Here is a 17,763-nt window from a genome sequence, read left to right on the forward strand (position 1 = left end):
TTAGGAAAAGGCAGGCAATGCCATGAATACCCCCTGCTCATTTGTACATTAGCACTTTCGTAATACGAAATTCTCTCTCATTAAATCTTTTGCTCGTCGTGAACTTGTATGTAATTCAAATTGAACAACACTGAATGGATAACTTAACATTCCCCGTAGAAAGCTATCAAGGTTCTTAGTTACCATTCGCATTAACATAATTTCACAGTAATCATCAAGGTTGGGAGTGAAGCTCTTCCTATCAAGTGTGTTGGACTTGGGTACAGTAGGCTTTCTCAGTGAGGCAAAGATAGGTTCTTATTGTAGCCTCTTTGTCACCGTAGACTCCGCACTGGAGAGACAGGCAATATTACTACAACTAATTTGATTTAAACATGATTTAGATTTACACTTTTTACTGTAACATAGCATCTAAACTCTCTCCTAGAACCCCTTCGATGCCCACGATCCAGCGATGTGTCTCACGCTCCACATCATCGTCGTCATCATCTTGCAGTTCACTAATGTAAGGGAGCATCTCCGGTAACATAGATAGCCACTCCTCGCCCAACCTATTTGTGAGAGCCTGTTCACATTTGACAGCTGCAAGACGAATCGACGTCTGCTCTGAGCGTAAGTGTTTTAGTAGAGCACTATTCAGCTCCTTTTGATGTTCTTGGGAATCGGCAGCGGCAGCAAGTTCGACAATGGCCGGGATAAGGTCCTCTACTAAGTTGATAGAAGAAGCATGGGCGAACTGAGTGACTAGAGAAGGCGCTATTGCGTTAAAGTGTGCTGGGGCTTGCCAAAAGTCATCCTGATCATGCTGGAAAGATTTGGCGAGGGTGTGTAGCACTCTCTTCCATAAATCACGTTCCTCTGCTTTCTTCAGGCTTGCGGTGCGGAGAACATCGACGGCGCTGTCAATGATATAGGATGCGTAGCTGGTAACAATAGATTTCAGGCTGCCGAAGAAGGATAAGAGGAACCCATAGACACTCAACAGACGGAGGCTTCTGCCTGTAGTATCCTTCTTTGGTAGTGAAATAGACCAGTCCATTAGCTGTGAGAAGATAGGCCGGAAGGCTGCATCGTTAAGTTTGTATATCATCTTCAGCGCAACATCGTTGGTGGCTTCTTCGATGCGAGGCATTTGCCGCAAGAAATCCTCGCTAACCTCGGTCTTGGATAGTTCTAATCTACGTAGGTCGAAGGCACTGAAGAATATACTTGAAAGGGAACCGGCATTCTTGGAGATATCTGCCTTTGAATGCTTGTCAATTGCAACTCCGAGAATGTTAATATATTCTCGTGTAGCCTGTAATTACTGTTAGCTTTACGATGACCATAATTTGACTTGATATATCGACTTACAGCGGAACCAGAATCCTTCGTGGTGACCCAATTTTGTTCTAGGGCGGAAAAAAGTATCTTAGCGTCAACCTGTGTAGCAAGTAATCGCAAACATTGAAGCCTAGCATCATTGGCTTCATTACCTAGGTTAGCACTGGCAGATTTGCTAGAAACTGCCAAAAGTTGCCCTAGGTAAGCACCAGAGAGCATATAGGGGAGATGTTGTGCCAATGCTGCTATGAATGCGTAGCTAGCATTGTGAAGTGCGTCTCCGGGTACTTCGGTTTTGATGCTTTCTGTTATATACGAGAGAGCTTTCGGGATGGCGGATGGTAAGACGGGTACAATACCATCCTGAAGAACATCGACTAGAGAAGCCAGGCAGAGTAAAGCCATGACACGGAGTTTGTCATCATCTTGACCTAAACATTGGTCGCTGGCAATTGTCGAGGCAGCTGCGGTAACAGCTTCTGGATCCTTCTTTCCGTACTTCTCTGAGATCTTGTCTACACAGCCTACCGCTATGTGCTTGTAAGCCATATCATCAGATACTCTAATGATGGCTGTTAGGTGAGGTAGGAATGCGAGCAAAGCCGCCCGAGAGTTAGCATCCCCTTGGCTCTCCTCGTCAATTCGAACCTCGACAGCCCGGAGGACTTTCCGGCGTAAAACAGTATCGGGCCGATCCAGAAGTGTTTCAACGGCTTTGATAAATTCTCCAATAGAAAGGAGGTTTAGAAGCTTCGAAAGTGCCTCGCCGCAGCGGCTATATAGGTTCTTCTGCTGCTTTAATGAGTCCGCCAAAACTAAAAGGTCTTCCAGTAGAGTCGAATAGAGCTCGCGGACTTTAGAAGCCTCCATATCATCCCGTTCAGTAAGCTTAGCGATTTGCGTGGTAAGCTTCCTGCTAGATAAAAGATGTGGAACAAGACCAAGCTGGCGAAACCCAATTTTGAGGGGATCTCGGTCGCCTTGTTCACTCGTACCAAGAAGGACGGCAGAGAGATTAGGTCTCGGCTGGAATATGTCCCCAATAAGGTTGAGTAGTTTTATCAAAGATTGGAGCTGGACTTCGACTGGGAAGTAGTTGAAGACTTCTGTAGCAAATGATAACACCTGGTCGGTAGTACCATACATGTTCGTAAGCATAGCCAAGAGCGCAAATAGGAATTCTTCAGCGCCGAGAGTCTCTACAAGGGATACGAATAGTCCAAGTCTTCGATGAGATGGTATATGTTCATATGCGGTCGCAAAACTGAGTAGAAGCTCAGAGGCACCTGCCAGCGGACTGATCTTTCCTTTACGGAGTGATTGGATAAGTGGTGGCACAACCTCCTTGACTGTCTGGTTGATCACATGAGCAGAGTAATCATCGCTCTGGCGGAGTACCGAGCCTCCCATATGTGTGAAGATCGGCATCACACTATTAAGTACCAAGTCTGGAGCGACATTTGCTAAGCGTGCGACAAGTAGGAGTGCAGTATTTTGCACTGATGGGCTCGATGATTTCTGAATGCAATTGACAAGTAAATCACCGTGTCCACCCGTGCTATCGATCTTCAACGACTTGTCGTTCTTGTACGCAGGGACCATGGCCAATAAACTCCGAAGAATTAGATTCTGAAGATACCCAAGTTCTGAACCGACAAGTACTCTGAAATGTTGCAGTTCCGACAGGGCGTTGAAAAGAGCATTGAGTAGTTCTGGGTGCTTTTCAGGCTCAGACCCCTCGACAAGCTGTAACACAAAGGTCACTTGCCTGAGCACCGCGCTCAACTCTGGGGTTGGTTGCGTACCCAGTCCCCGGTGGGTTTCCGAGGAACTGGTTCTCCTCCGCTTGCCCGATGGGGGCTCAGTAGCCATCTTTGCTGCTGGCTGCAAAGACTCTAGGAAGAACAGGAGGATATCGGTCGTGAGATCGACATTCCTTAGAAGATTGGCAGCTTCACTGGAGACTACACTATCACTAGACGAATCGTTTTGTGATAATTCAAGCATACGCTTGGCAACCATATGCCTCGCTTCCGTTTTCATAGAGGACCATGAATTCTGGATGCGCGAGAAAATAACGTGGAGGAGGTTTAGTCTAGTTAGTAGTTGCTGAGACCCCACAACATCTAACAAGAATTCTAAGCCATCTTTATCGTTTGGAAGCACAATTTCGACACAGCTTTGATCAAAAGCTGACTCTCCGACACCGTCCTGAGAGCAGATACGTGTAGCATCTTCGGAAGACAAGGAAGACCACCATTTGAGGAGTGGTAGAAGTAATTGGGTACGGGTAGTACCCGATACGCCCTTAACTTGGTTTAGAGACGCGAGAAGGCGGATCTTGAGAGTCATTAGTGGCGTGTGAATCGTGTGGGAAGCGAGGAAAGTTAGCACAGAACGTCGCGTTCCATGAGAAAGATGGCTCTTCTTATCCTTATTTTCATCAGTCGAAGTTTTCGAGCTACTATTCAATACGCTCTGTAGAACCTCGATAATGTAATCAGCACTTAATACGCATTCCTCAAGGCTAGGAGTAATGGCATTCCGTAGTAGTTTGTGACAAATGTCTACTGTCGTCCAAACCGACGCGTCAGCATTATCATACAGATGATTGTTAGCCCAGCTTGTGTAGTTCTCATATTTAACTAGCTCCTGGAATAAAATCTCTAGCACGGTAACTAGATCTGCGGCAGCGCGTCGCACCCTTTTCGACGGGTCATTTAATCCCGCCAGGGTATATGGCAGGAGAGCCTGGAAATCTATGCTATTGCAATCGCTGCTCTTTAGGCGTAGTTTTGCCATATCTAAAGCTGCGACACGAGCTAAGACGGGATATGGCCCGCACCAGATTCGCATAAGGAATGTGAAGAAAAAGGGAGTTTCGTTTGCTAATTTATGCTGTATAGGTGCCAATTCCTCGAAAGCTTTGAGGTTATTTGGCTCTGTAAGACCGGAAAGGAAAACAGAACATAAATCAGTAAAAACATTAAAAGTATTATCTCGTAGACACGAATCCGATGATGAGACAGATAAGTTGCCCACTCGCTGAAGGGCAGATTTGAAGTCTTCGATGGGCGCGGGTGTTGATATTTCATTATCCGACATTGCAACATCTTGTTGAGGCTCGATCGCAAGTCGTCTCGCTTGGAGATTGGTACCAAGCCTCAATTCTAGCGCATCCACGTCGATTTCCGTCTCATTGATCGCTTTAATGAAGATCTTCCCGGAGTCCGTCTCTAATTGAGAAAGTTTGATGATTATAGATGCGAGAGCCTTTCGCACCTCTCCTTGCGTATCAACGCCGTCCTCGACTTTATGGGCTGCTAATAATAAACTCTTGAAAACGACTGCTCTCTGTTGGTCGTTAAGAGTGGAGCTCAAGAGCAGTGACTCGACTACTGATAGACCCTTTATGTCACCTTTCTTGTGAGCCCTCTCAACCAAAGCTAGACAGAGTCCATTTGCTAATTTCCCAATGCTGTGTTCTCTGCCAATCTCAGTAAGGAGGCTAGACAGGTTTGTGATTTTAAGTAATGCTCTTGTTACTTTTCCTGACATTTGCTTTGCAGAACGGTACTGGGCAAGGATTGAGAGACAGACAAGACCAGGACGGAGGGACTCGGTAGTCCATCCAGCAACGAGCTGGTCCATTAAGGCACTGATAGCAGCATCGTCGAGGTCACCCTTTGCCACAAAAACGGAGATCACCATATAGCAAGCTATTTGCAGACTAGGGACCTTGTGCATTACTAACGCGTCGCCAAGAGTTGGACCAATCTGGTGTAAGAGAGTCTGATCGTTGCTTCGTTGGATACTGCGGCGACCGGATCGCATTCTGTCTAGCATTCCATTCACTGCTTCGGTCATAATACCACCCCAGAATGATATTAGAGCAGGATAGTGTTGTTGAGCCCTGCATGCATCTAAGGTGTATGTCGAAAGCGCAGTAAGGAAGTCGGGATGGTGTGTAGCCTGATGAACGAGAACAGATCTCGGCGGCTGGGTCAAAGATCGAACGTAGGGATCTAAGAACTTGTACACTTGCGGTATCGTACTAGGGAGGATAGATAGGAGAGTTACAAAGGCTGGGATAGTATGGTACGGTAGAAATGTCGAAATGAGCATGGCCGTGTTATATTCGTGAATCCTATCGCAATGTTAAAACTCGGTCTCAGTAGTACATACTTTGCACGCCTACCTGAACCTCCTAATAAGCCATTCTACGGCCTTGATAGTTGGCATGAGCCTTATTCGCGCGCCAGCTAAGTGAAGGAATGAGTCTATCTTCTTGTCAAGCTCTGCGTTCTCGGCAGCAGTCATCTGAGTCCGGTCCTCATTTTGGCTTTGCTCGCTGAATATAGTAGTGCCAAAGGGCACAAATCGTGAGTCTAGTTGACATAGCTCTTCATATCCTTGGTAGCAGATACTATATAATGTTTGGAAATTTTGTGATGCGGCAACTCGCGGCTCGAATATCAACGACTTCGAATGTGCAGCTTTTTGCGCCTTGATATCAAGTGTCGACTTCGAATTTGCAGCGATCTGCGCGAGTTGCGCAGCCAATGCTGTCGTCATCTTAATATTCGTACTGGCAGCGCAATTATTTCCATCAGAAAAATCCTGGCCTCGAGATTTGGGGGTTTCCGTGGCTAACAGGCGCGCGTTCAATTATCTGCCGGGAGACTTTTTCGTGATTTGCAATTGAACTTTTTCTCCCAAAATTTTAGCGGGGAGTAAAGTTTCCTAAGTAAAGGCGTTGGCCGATAAGAGGTTTAACGAATCAAATAATATAGATAATATGAGTTCCACTTTTACCAACTTCTAATGTCTTACAATTTCCGAATTAAGCGCCAACAACTTACAAGACTATGTACCTATGTACCTATCCTATAGAAAAATTATATGTACTTCCCTGCTGAAGAGATGTAGGTGGCTTTCGCTTCCTTCTAATGACGAGCCTTGGTAACGTCATTATGTATGAGGGTTTAGGCTATATTTTTTCAGTGCTGTAATATTGCGTCGAGATAATGTATGTTGTGATCACTCCCTATCAAGTATAGAAGCGGCAGTCTTCTTATTAGCTGTTATCTATATTGTTGTTCTTACCATTGCTTTTTATGATACGATCTTCTTTCGGAAGTTTCGTCTAACTTATTCTAATACGACGAGATGATGTAGCTTAGTTAGACCCGTAAATATCATGTAGACATCCGGATTGGTATTATTAAGTATCAATGTGTTGGCGAGGATCTAACCTAAACTCGACACTATAACCTTTACGTGTTAACAAAAGGAGCGAACTTCATGAAAGGCTCCTGATGAATATATTGCAAATGGAACCACAGTGGAACATTGGCAGTGTTGGGCATTAACGAAACCTGAATATAAAGTATGTTGGTATTAGAATAAATGTAAACTCTTCATGGTTAAACAGTTACGGCTCCGAGGGGATATATTATACGGCGGAAATCGAGAAGAGATCATTATTCCTAACCCCTGATTGGCGGGTACGTTCTAGTTCTAACGCCTTCGGTGGAAATACTCCCGCAGTGATCGGGCCGTACCTATCTATCTACCTACCTATGCATGCGTTACGGGTAGCCGACCGACGCTCCCCTCATCACTCTGTCCACTATTTTAGCTTGAGTTTTGTCCGGTACCTAGGCAGTTTGTGGGCGTGGCTAGTTTCAATCTCAACCTTGCTACTAGTATTGAGAAACTTACATTCTTCTAAGTACTCAGTTGAGACCATGGCTGTGAGTGTCACGACATACTCTCCCTCTCTTACTTACTATCAGGTTCATACTTCGGAATCTAATGTACGGGATAGAAACCATATAACCAAGTGGTCCTTTTCGGGGATTCGCTCTTCCAGGGCGCTAGCGAAGTTCAAGGTGGCTTCTCGTTCCAAGGTGCTCTACAAAGTCGTATGTCAACACATTCTCAGGCAAGCTCATCGTGCTTATTTCTGAACCGTTCATAGAGTGTATGCGACACCTAGACGTGATCAACAGAGGATTCTCTGGTTACAATACCAAGAATGCCTTGCAATTGCTTCCGCAGATATTCTTGCCGCCGTCACCCTCAAATCCGAGGATGGAGTACCTTGTAAGTGACAATATTCGCTTGTCTGCCTGAGTTCTCGTTCGTTGTGCGCCTGGCGTATTTATGCTTGCAGAGCCTGATGATTGCATATTACAGCTAGTCTTGCTAGGTGCGAATGATGCGTGCATCGATATTCCGACCAATACTCAGGGTGTTCCAATGGATCAATATAAGGAGAACTTGACTAAGATAATCACTCACGAATATATTCAAGCCCACAACCCTAAGATCCTGCTTGTTACGCCCCCTCCTATTGACGAAATCCGAATTACCGAGCTTGATCTGGCCCTCGGACATCCGCAGGCAACGCGGCAAGCGGCCGTTAGCGCAGCTTACTCTGAGACGGCCAGAAAGGTGGCGGCGGAAATTCCTGGGGTGGTGCTTATCGACCTCCAGAAAGCTATCCTGGATAAAGCTACCTCCTTAACAGCGGATTTCGATGCGGGCGGGTCTCCCTTAGGATATCCTGGAGGTAAAAGAGGTGCCTTGGAACAACTTTTGCCAGATGGATTACATATGAGCGGAGATGCTTACAGTGTCTTATTTGATCTTGTCAAGCCACATATCGGACCATTTCCAGAGAAGCAGGGAGTTTTTCCAGATTGGCGTGTGCTCAACCCTGGGACGTTGTAATTGTTCATACATAATGTAGATATGACATACATACATACATACATACATACCTACATGTATGTACCGTAGAAGCCCTTGGGGTTTCTTGAAAATAATAGCCTAGATTGCTCGAATGCGACTTTCCTACATGAAGCTTGTGCAAGTGATGATTATCTACATATGTAGTTGTAAAAGGCTGAAAACCGTAAAACATGCAAGACATACATTACATGCTTATTATTGCATTAGGGGAATTGAAGTTGTTATTCGGAGATTTTACTGTAGGGTTCCTGACTTGGTAGGCAGGTAGGGTACCTGATGTCAGCATCAACCCAGTCAGCAGCCGCTTGGCCAGTGCATTAGGAAATAGATACCTATAGTTAGGTACCTAATCTTAGGTAACTTAGGTACAAAAGTACCTACTAAATATGGTTTTGTGGTTTTTGTGGTACGTACTAGCAGACTAGAAAGTTGATGCGCGCTAAGGAAATCCAATGGTGGGTAAGTGCCTGCGAACGTGAACTGCCACTGCTACTCTGAACCGCCATCCATTTTTATGAGAATCCATAATCTACAAGCAGTCATCATTCAAAAACTCCATAACCTCAATTTTAGCAACCGCCCTGTTCTCAGAAGTTCCCTCCTTCTTCGATAATTTTAATTCCTTTTTTTTCTTTTTTGCCTTGCACCACATTTTACAAGGTAGCTAACTCGCTTTGATACTCCATCTTGTTATCCCGCCCAATATATCCATCTCGTGTGCCATCCTGAAACTTAGGACATCGATTGAACTGTTTCCTTTTTCCTCAGTCGCTCTACCTGACTTCGCCTTCGATTACTTAAAAATCCTACGTCCGTAGATCACCTGCGAAACCCCGTCGCCACCACCGATTAGACGAACCAGACGTCGTCCGCCATCTACAAAGAGTTCGATTGGCATGTAATCTAAGTTTGTGATTGTAATATATCGTTGCTACGCCGACCTCGTCTTTGGTGCTACGAGAATTGTCTCGTCCTTCTCGACCGCAAAATATTCTCGAGCAGCTTCTCTAACGATAAGGTCGCTTGATCGATACTGCAAATTAACACCGCCTTACCGCGTCGTCCGTTCCATATCTCCGCCGGAAGCCCTCGTGTTTCGACCTTGAACAACCTCCTACCATTAAATATCAACATATACTAAGACTAGAACATAGTAATATTGCCCTACACAGTAACTCGCAAAGTGACCATTCGGTCCTCTGCGATGAGGAGGTGGTGGTGGACTCCGTCTTTCACATACTAAGGATAGAGGTCGCATCAATTCGAACGGGGAGTCGATTGCGCCGCAGAGCACCTTTTATAGAACTATACATGAAGTCGATGGGCTACAATTTGGCACATCATCACAATTTGATGATACGAGTCGGCCATCCAAGTTCCTTAGAAGTCGACCTTTTGATCCCGTTGTTTCCGGTCTCTATCAAAGCCCCCCTAGGCAGATCGAGCCTCTCCTCCCACTGAATTTAGTTAAATCCGGTTATCTTGTTAACAGTCTTGCTTACGCACATTGTGACGTTAATAATTTGGGTTGGCATGGATCCGCGTTTCCCGGTTTCCCGTGACGAATTCTACAGTGTCCAAATGGACGTCAAGCAGATGCAGATGATACAGAATAACCATGCTGAACGAATTTCTCGGTTGGAGAAGCACCAAGCTAACGATGCCGCGCTCAAATCTGTTTGGAATTCGCCGTTTCCCAGCGCTCTAAGCGGTACGCCACAGCATGGTTCGTTCTTCTCGTGTTTATCACGGATATAATAGCTACTATAGATTCTAACAGCTTTTTAGGGCCACTTCAAATGCCTCCAAACGAAATTTTTGACGATTTTGAGGAGCAGGGCCAGAGTCTTCTGGGAAGTTTGCACTTGGATACTGAAGATGAACCGGCAAGGCGCGGCGCGGCTTCTAGAGCGAATAGTGTTCGCTTCGATGAGAGTGCTCTCCAGGGTTCGAGTTGGGCGCAAAACGGTCGTCATTCAGGCGACTTCGGTCCAATCAGACCCGGCAGCGGCCTTGGCAACCATAACATGATGGAACGTTCTCTGTCTCACAAGTCGGATGGCAGGCATAGCTCTGCCGGCCATTCGGTCCATTCGGTCCACTCTCATCATTCTATTGCCTCCGGACGCGGAAGTAGCTTAGGTATAGACACTACGTTTACACCCGCCGGTCAAGATGACGATTCTCCGATTGGAATTCCAGAGCCACCGCCGAGCCTGTTTGTGTTGGGTTCCGTGCCCTCAATTATCCGATGCTGGCTGGCTCCTAATTTTGCACACGATACTCTACTCTACGCAGTCGTGTGCACCGGGTCGCAGAAGTCGGTTGTCGAATTTTCTTTGATCAAAGAATTGGATTTGACACGTGATATTCATCGCGATCTGGATGGTGTTCACCGAATCCGTTTACCCGTGTACTTGACAGAGGCAACCGTGTCGCAACCGAATTCTCGAGGAATGAGTCCAGCTCCGCAGATACCGAGTTTGACGTGCACGTTCGAAGTAGCAGGGGTAGATCTGCCCGACAATATCGAAGCCAAAAAGACTATCCGCACCTTTATTGGTAGCGAGGCACTGAGAGAGCATTGTGCTGATATTCTGTTCTCGCAGAACCGTATGACACTGTACAGTAGCGAACGTGAGAAACTGTCTGTACCCTTCGTCCGCCCCGAAGATAATGGCATCTTCAAGCATATTCGTACGATGGCCATCTTCCCCGAGAAACCGAAGTTGAACGCCACAGCGCGTCCATTTGTCTTGGGAGAAGCCAAGTCACAGGCAACTACGGCCACGGAATCTGACAGAGCTCAGACGAGAGAGATGCACGGCGAGGATGACGCCCGAGCACTTGCATCGCCATCTTCAGAACTAGCAAGCCAGCAGGCTGCAACTACTGGGGCAAGTAGCATATCAGAGAGCGGCGGTGAAAGTGAGAGGCACTACAAGGAGATGAGTAGCTCGGAGTCAGGTACGAAGGAGCCCCAAGTTCAGCCGAATGATGCACCAGGAGACCATCAGCGGCGATCCTCAGCGGCAGGGAGCATCTGGAATTCGTGGCGCCACGGACCTGCTCTGAATGGCAACGAACAAAAGGATGCTTCCCCGTTGAGTGGATATCAACCTGCTGGGCGTGGAGTTCGGAGTATGAAAGTTCTGAAGTCGACAAAGTCAGCGGCATCATCCTCGGCACGAACGGGGACGTCTTACGAACCAGCTTCGACGCCCAAAAGTAGCGCCGAACCTAGACGTAAGAGCCATGTTGGGGCAGATAGTGTCAGCAATAGCAGTACTAGTATCCGATGGGAATCGAAGCGAGCGGTGTCTAGTAGCGTGGAACCGAAAGCGAACACAACTACGCGTGAGGCTCGAAGCGCATCGGGAACGCCGCGTACTTCTACAAACCCTATTGGTAGCGCATCAGCTTTTTCGTGGATGAGCTCGTCGGGCAAGCCCAGAACGCCGACTGCAGCAGCTGAGTAAAGAGCAGCAGACTTGAACAGAAGTGAGCTCTATGAGATAACGGAGTAATGCTTGATGATGGTTTGCTGAGCTCGTGTGTTAATGCTCTCTGCTATGATTCCAGTAGTTCTACTTGGTCGTAGATAGATATGATTAAGAAAAGAATAAAAAGAAATGCCAAATAGCTAGGTAAATGACATCAGTCATGGTATACGTAAATTAACCCTAACTAGAAGGACTAACAACTGGTGGCTCATGAGCTTCACGTACTTGGGTTCGGGTGCATTAGTTCGGCCCAGACCTGCCTATCAGATACCTAAGGGTATATTGATGAGAAGTGAGTGACATGTGCAAATGTGGAATACCTAAGTTGAAGATCAATCCCGCTAGTTACATATCTTAATACCTAATATCATATTAACGTTATAGACGGATGATTACACAATTGGTGTGTAAATTATCACAAAAGGCCTCGTCGTCCCTAGGCAGCTTCTCACTAACTTCTTACATGTTAGAAAATGCCGAAGCACGAGGTCGATTACTCGTTATATCTGGTGACAGACTCGACGTCCGCTATTCTTGGCGATGCGAATATATGCGAAGTAGTTGAAGCCGCTCTAAAGGGTGGCGTCACATGTGTTCAATACAGGGACAAAACTAGTGATACAGGTGTACTGGTATCAACGGGCCGAAAGCTACACCAGATCACTAAGAAGTACAATATTCCGCTACTTATCAACGATCGCATAGATGTTGCGCTTGCGATCGGTTGCGAGGGCGTGCATATCGGACAGGATGATCTTGGTAAGATGGTCTTCCCAAAAATGGGTTCCCTAAACTCATATTCCGATGACGTAACACCTTCGTAAATTGACTGACTGAAATATCGATATAGATCTACCGATAGCTAGAAAGATCCTAGGAGAAGACGCTATTATTGGCGTTACCGTGAGCAACATTGCTGAAGTAGAATCTGCGGCTAAAGGAGGCGCTGATTATTTGGGGATTGGGACTGTGTTCGCAACATCTACGTAAGAAACCTTAAGATCATCAAGATGTATTTAACTAATAATATTATAGAAAAGAAAATACAAAGAGCATTATCGGAGTGGAAGGCCTCCAGGAAATTCTACTTAGGATCGCAGCCGAGAACTGGTCCGTAAAGACGGTATGCATTGGCGGCATCAATGCATCCAATGTATCACGTGTAGTATGGCAGAGCTCCGGAAAGGGGAAGTCGCTTGACGGCGTTGCAGTTGTGAGCGCCATTATGGCAGCCCGAGACCCGGAGACAGCCTCAAGAGAACTCCTCCAGCTAGTCAAATCACCGCCTGCATTCGCAAAGTTCGGCGTGACTACAGGCCAGCAGACGAGATCGCCCCAGGAGCTGCTTGTTCTTGTACCGTCTATTATTAAAGCCATCCACAGCAAGAAACCGCTCTCCCATAATATGACCAATCTAGTCGTCCAGAACTTCGCTGCCAATGTTGCGCTAAGTGTTGGCGCCAGCCCTATCATGGCGAACTACGGCGAGGAGGCTAGGGATTTGGCAAAGCTGGGGGGTGCGCTGGTTATTAATATGGGCACGGTTACGCCGGATGGGTTGACGAATTATTTGAAAGCTCTCAAAGCATACAATGATGCAGGACAGCCCGTCGTGTATGATCCTGTGGGGTAAGTCTCAACATGCTATACTTTTGAGTCTTTACATACAGTTAGTAACTTAACAAATGTGTATAGTGCCGGCGCAACCGCTATAAGACGATCGGCTGTCAAGACTATTCTTGGTGGTGGCTACGTTGACGTCCTCAAGGGCAACCAATCGGAGGTCCTGTCTTGTGTTCCCGGGGGATCCAACGTTCAACAACGAGGTGTAGACAGTGGCCCTGGCAACCAGAACCTCCAGGAGCTAGGGTCCGCGATTAAGGAACTAGCTCGGCTCCGCAGACATGTCGTTGTAATGACCGGGAAGACGGATCTGGTGACGGCCGGGGGGTCAGTGTTCGCAGTTGGAAACGGCCACGAGTACCTAGGAATGGTGACGGGCACAGGGTGCTGCTTAGGCACAGCCATCTCAGCTGCAGTCGCAGCGCACCCTAACGACAAGCTTGCCGCGACTATAACCGCGATATTGCACTACGGCATCGCGGCGGAGCTAGCAGCGGAGAGGCCCGATGTCAAGGGTCCGGGCACGTTCGTCCCGGCGTTTATTGATGAGTTGTATAACGTGAGGAAAGCTACGGTTAAGGGGAATGTGGAGTGGTTGAAGAGGGCTAAGGTTACGGTGGTATCTTGAGTATCTAATTTTACTTTGGTATAATGGATATAGGATTAGATACATAGATGGTAGGTTATATAGCAGGATTATATAACAATCTCTCCTTTTGGAGTAATTCATCTTTTGATGGTTGGTTTTTATCTTATATTAGCTAGTTATACAGGCTTAAGAACTTGGGTCTATAAGAGTATATAGGCTCGACATCAACCTAGACAAAACTACCACGAAATACATGATGGAATAATATAAGGGGCTATGATTATAAGTACCCAAGGTTACACATAGAAGTAATTCGAGTATCGATAAGCTATACCATTCCCCATCCCCGCTCGATCCCGTTCCCGTTCCTGCCCCGCATTCGGCATTGTTACTTATTAAATGTATAATCCCTAGATTCATTCGCTCCAAGCTCGGGATTCTTTATTCGGATAACTAACCTAGTCAAACACTATATTCCATTAGCGCACTCACTTTGTTTACCGGCGCGATATGGTGGAGGCAAACCGGGCTTTGATGAATTTCACGAGAGCATCTAGATTTACAGTTACTAAAGGACTACGGCGACAGCCGATCGTATTCTCGCCTCTACACTATTATACGTCCCAGGCCGGTCAGAAATATACTAGGTTTTCCACTATGGCGGATCAGCCGCAGAGACGTTTTCGTGAGTTTGCAATTATTGGTTCTTGGAGCCAAAGGAGATTCAGAGGTGATAATGGGACTAATAGTTTACAGAACAACCGGTGGTCTTGTAAGTTCGGTTCGGCGGCGGAAGCTGTTTTCCTCTTGTCTATGAGATATCAAGAAGCTGACTGAGGATACCGTACAGCGTCTGTGACATGCAGGAGAAGTTTCGCTCCGCAATCTGGTCGTTTGACTTGATGTATAGAACCCATCATTATTGCTATTATTAACGTAATGCATATTATATCTATCACTACAATCCTAAGCCTCGCCTCTATGTTATACCCGAAGATACCTGTCAATGAAGACTCCTTAACTGCAGCTTGAGCGTTACTAACAAAAACCCACCAGTCTCCAGACGACGCAGAAAGTCCTGCGCGCAGCCCAGATCCTCCGTATACCCGTCATCGTGACGACGCAGAATGGCGCAAAGCTCGGGCCTACCGTCTCTGAGCTTCAGGAGTTGACGGCGGGCGCTGCAGTTGACGCAGATAAGACGGCCTTTAGTAGTAAGTATTACTAAGATCCTCTTCCCCTTTTCCAAGCCCGGAGGCTCCTCAGCCAGTAGTGAAGGCATCATCACCCCAGGGCCATGTCGCAAACCTCTAGATTCCTATAGACCCTTAACACTTACCGCTACAGTGCTGCGCGCCCCGGAAGTAGCATCTCGCTTCCCGCACGCAGACCCAACGGGAACCAATGGGCCCCTACCTAGCGAGGTCGCCATCGTAGGCATCGAGACACATATCTGCGTCACGCAGACCGCTCTCGACTTGCTCGAACGCGGGCACAAGGTATACGTGCTGGCGGACGGCGTCAGCAGCTGCAACCAGATGGACGCACGGGTGGCGTTTGCACGGCTGCGAGCTGCGGGGGCGGTGGTGACGACTAGTGAAAGCTGGCTCTACGAGTGCATGGGGGATGCGGGGATCCCTGAATTCAGGGAGGTGGCGAAGTTGGTGAAGGAGACGGGGCCGGGGATGAAGGAGGTGCTGAAGGGGTTGATGAGTAACTTGTAGATGGATGGGGAAGTTGTGGTGTGAGTGATTAGTATGATTTTTGGGGGATTGGCTTTGTTCAAGTGGTAAATACGAGATATATGCATTACCCTTGTTTTAGTCTCGGGTATGAGATACTTGGACTTACGGGTATAAGGTCGTGATATTAGTATTGCTATGACGCCTTAACGCACATGAAAGTACCCTCGATATTGTCTCATGTTTTGGGCAAGGCTGATAAGAAAGTCATAGAAACTTATAAGGACTCATAACGGACATTTTATTCGTAAGCCAAGTAAGTATAGAACTATTTAACACAAACTTTTATAAAATCTCCAGTGAAGTAACCACAAACTCAACTCTCACGCAAACCGCCAACCACCCAGACTCTCCTCGCTCCTGGCAGCCGGGGGAGCAGGCGGTGCCGGGATATGGAAAGTAGTAATAGAGCGGGCGGCAACACTACCAGTAATAGAGCCGCTAGCAACAGTCACATTGATCTGCGCGCAATCGTGCGTCTGATCCGTAACCCAACCCGTAGCCTCCGTGGCATTAGCCCCGTTAAGCTTAATGCTCACATTGCTCGCCGAACCACCGGTGCTAATGACAACGACAGCAATGCTCCCGTCGACATTCTTGAAAGCAGCGCTCTTGACGCCCGAGCCGCCGCTGCTCGCGACGCGGATAGCGCCGGGCCGCACGAAGCGTGACCAGTTGGCGAAGGCCCACAGACGCTTGGCGACTTCGTAGTTGTAGGGCGCCTGCTGGTCGACGCGGATCATCTTCTCGTTGGTGTTGGGCGAGGGCCACTGCACGCCTTCCCAGTATATGTACCCCGAGATGTTGTAGTTGACCAGCGCGTTGTAGATGTTGTTGGCCCAGGTTAGGCCCTCGCCTGCGCCGCCGTAGCTGTACCAGGACGTCGTCCATTGTCCTTGCAGGTCGCATTGTTCGGAGAGCCAGACGGGGACGCCTGTTGGTGTGTTAGTATTGTGGGTAAATAGGGTAGGGGCTTGGTTATGTGTTGTCCAAGAAGAGGATAAGAGTAAGGGGGATGGATCTGGGTAGGAAAAGGGGGGGGGGGGGTTGTATCATACTATGAATATGTTAGCTTCTGTTCAATAGATCTTGCTTGAAGAATATCGCTACGTACCGTGAATTCATCGGACCATTCGGCCCACCAGTATAAGTATGCGAAGTAATCGTAGCGAGCAGGTCTTCCGCGCCGGCAGACTTGATGGCATTAACCATATTCACTTGGTTGCCCCAACCCTCCGATTCGCAACACCCAATGCCGACTTGCGAGGTCAAGTTCGCTGCTTCGAGCGAGGCGTGTAGGACCTTGATAAAGTCGGCCGCTTGCGCGCCGTTGGAATTCATCGATGCGTAGCTTGTCGTGAACTCAGGCTCGTTGAGGAAGCCGATCCTAGGAACAATTTGTTTAGTTACCGGTACAGGGAGTGTAAGCTTTTGTTAGGAAATAGTTGTCAACTCACCGAGTAACGGGAACGCCAGCTTCGGCATAGTACTTGACGTATTGGACGAGGTAGTCAGCATACGCCTGTCTCCAGTCACCGCTCCGGCAGTTAGTTCCGGAGACACCGCATAGAGTGCCGCCATTAGCTTCGTTACCGTTCGACTACCGCGAGTTTTCAGTAATTAGTTTTATTCATTTCGAAGTACTAGAAGAATAGGTACCTTCATATATCCCGGGGCACTCCAAGCATCGCCGTAGATCTGGCGCACTCCGTACGTGTTGTACGCCTCCTGACTTAACCACAGCTGGCCCGAGTCCTTGCCGTCCCACTGATACTGAGGCGCGGCAGTTGGCCCGCCTGGGTCCTTTGGCGCGAACGTGTTCATATGGTCGGAACTGCTGTCCGGACTAGAGCCGATGCCATTGCGGATGATAGACAAACCTGCTCCCGAGGTTGTGTTGAAGAGCAAATCTAGGAGCGCCCTCTGCTTAGTCTTGTCCGACATATTCGTGATCAGGTTTGCTCGCTGGAAGGCAAAGGAGCAGCCGAACCCGTCGATGGTCTGGTATGTCTTCGACAGGTCGACAGTGATTGTCGATCCCGACTGACGACGGCTCAACCACGCCGGTGCTGCCGATGCGAATGGCAGGGTGCCGGAGGCGACGATTAGATCTGTTAACCTCATAGTCGCTACGTTGAAGCAATTATCGTGATTACTCTGAGAAGTCTACAGTTTACAAAGTTCACCCTGAAATATCCCCGTTTTTATCATTAGAACTACTCCA

At 47.6% G+C, this 17,763-nt stretch overlaps 6 protein-coding genes across 6 annotated transcripts; 4 read left to right on the forward strand and 2 right to left on the reverse strand.

Moving 5' to 3' along the window:
- Positions 1-394: 394 nt before the first annotated feature.
- On the reverse strand, positions 395-5,898 carry GL218_01562 (U3 small nucleolar RNA-associated protein 10; the record flags this gene model as incomplete). Its single annotated transcript, XM_033578036.1, has 3 exons — positions 395-1,297; positions 1,354-5,470; positions 5,522-5,898. The coding sequence occupies 3 exons, from the start codon at positions 5,896-5,898 to the stop codon at positions 395-397; spliced, it is 5,397 nt and encodes a 1,798-aa protein (XP_033438296.1).
- A 1,175-nt stretch (positions 5,899-7,073) lies between these two features.
- On the forward strand, positions 7,074-8,061 carry GL218_01563 (Isoamyl acetate-hydrolyzing esterase 1 like protein; the record flags this gene model as incomplete). Its single annotated transcript, XM_033578037.1, has 4 exons — positions 7,074-7,079; positions 7,154-7,250; positions 7,307-7,431; positions 7,525-8,061. 4 exons carry the CDS (start codon positions 7,074-7,076, stop codon positions 8,059-8,061), a joined length of 765 nt encoding a protein of 254 aa, XP_033439427.1.
- A 1,554-nt stretch (positions 8,062-9,615) lies between these two features.
- On the forward strand, positions 9,616-11,561 carry GL218_01564 (uncharacterized protein; the record flags this gene model as incomplete). The annotated part of the gene is made up of 2 exons (XM_033578038.1): positions 9,616-9,808; positions 9,871-11,561. 2 exons carry the CDS (start codon positions 9,616-9,618, stop codon positions 11,559-11,561), a joined length of 1,884 nt encoding a protein of 627 aa, XP_033438297.1.
- Positions 11,562-12,058: 497 nt separating this feature from the next.
- GL218_01565 (putative thiamine biosynthetic bifunctional enzyme) lies at positions 12,059-13,836 on the forward strand (the record flags this gene model as incomplete). Its single annotated transcript, XM_033578039.1, has 4 exons — positions 12,059-12,344; positions 12,436-12,571; positions 12,621-13,214; positions 13,281-13,836. 4 exons carry the CDS (start codon positions 12,059-12,061, stop codon positions 13,834-13,836), a joined length of 1,572 nt encoding a protein of 523 aa, XP_033438298.1.
- An 821-nt stretch (positions 13,837-14,657) lies between these two features.
- Positions 14,658-15,521, forward strand: GL218_01566 (Isochorismatase domain-containing protein 2, mitochondrial; the record flags this gene model as incomplete). The annotated part of the gene is made up of 3 exons (XM_033578040.1): positions 14,658-14,686; positions 14,854-15,011; positions 15,145-15,521. 3 exons carry the CDS (start codon positions 14,658-14,660, stop codon positions 15,519-15,521), a joined length of 564 nt encoding a protein of 187 aa, XP_033438299.1.
- A 341-nt stretch (positions 15,522-15,862) lies between these two features.
- Positions 15,863-17,663, reverse strand: GL218_01567 (putative glycoside hydrolase family 30 protein; the record flags this gene model as incomplete). The annotated part of the gene is made up of 4 exons (XM_033578041.1): positions 15,863-16,473; positions 16,682-16,926; positions 16,997-17,139; positions 17,199-17,663. The coding sequence occupies 4 exons, from the start codon at positions 17,661-17,663 to the stop codon at positions 15,863-15,865; spliced, it is 1,464 nt and encodes a 487-aa protein (XP_033438300.1).
- Positions 17,664-17,763: the final 100 nt, after the last annotated feature.

This window comes from Daldinia childiae (assembly GCF_008694065.1).
Source record: "Daldinia childiae strain JS-1345 chromosome Unknown Scaffold2, whole genome shotgun sequence".
NCBI lineage: Eukaryota > Fungi > Ascomycota > Sordariomycetes > Xylariales > Hypoxylaceae > Daldinia > Daldinia childiae.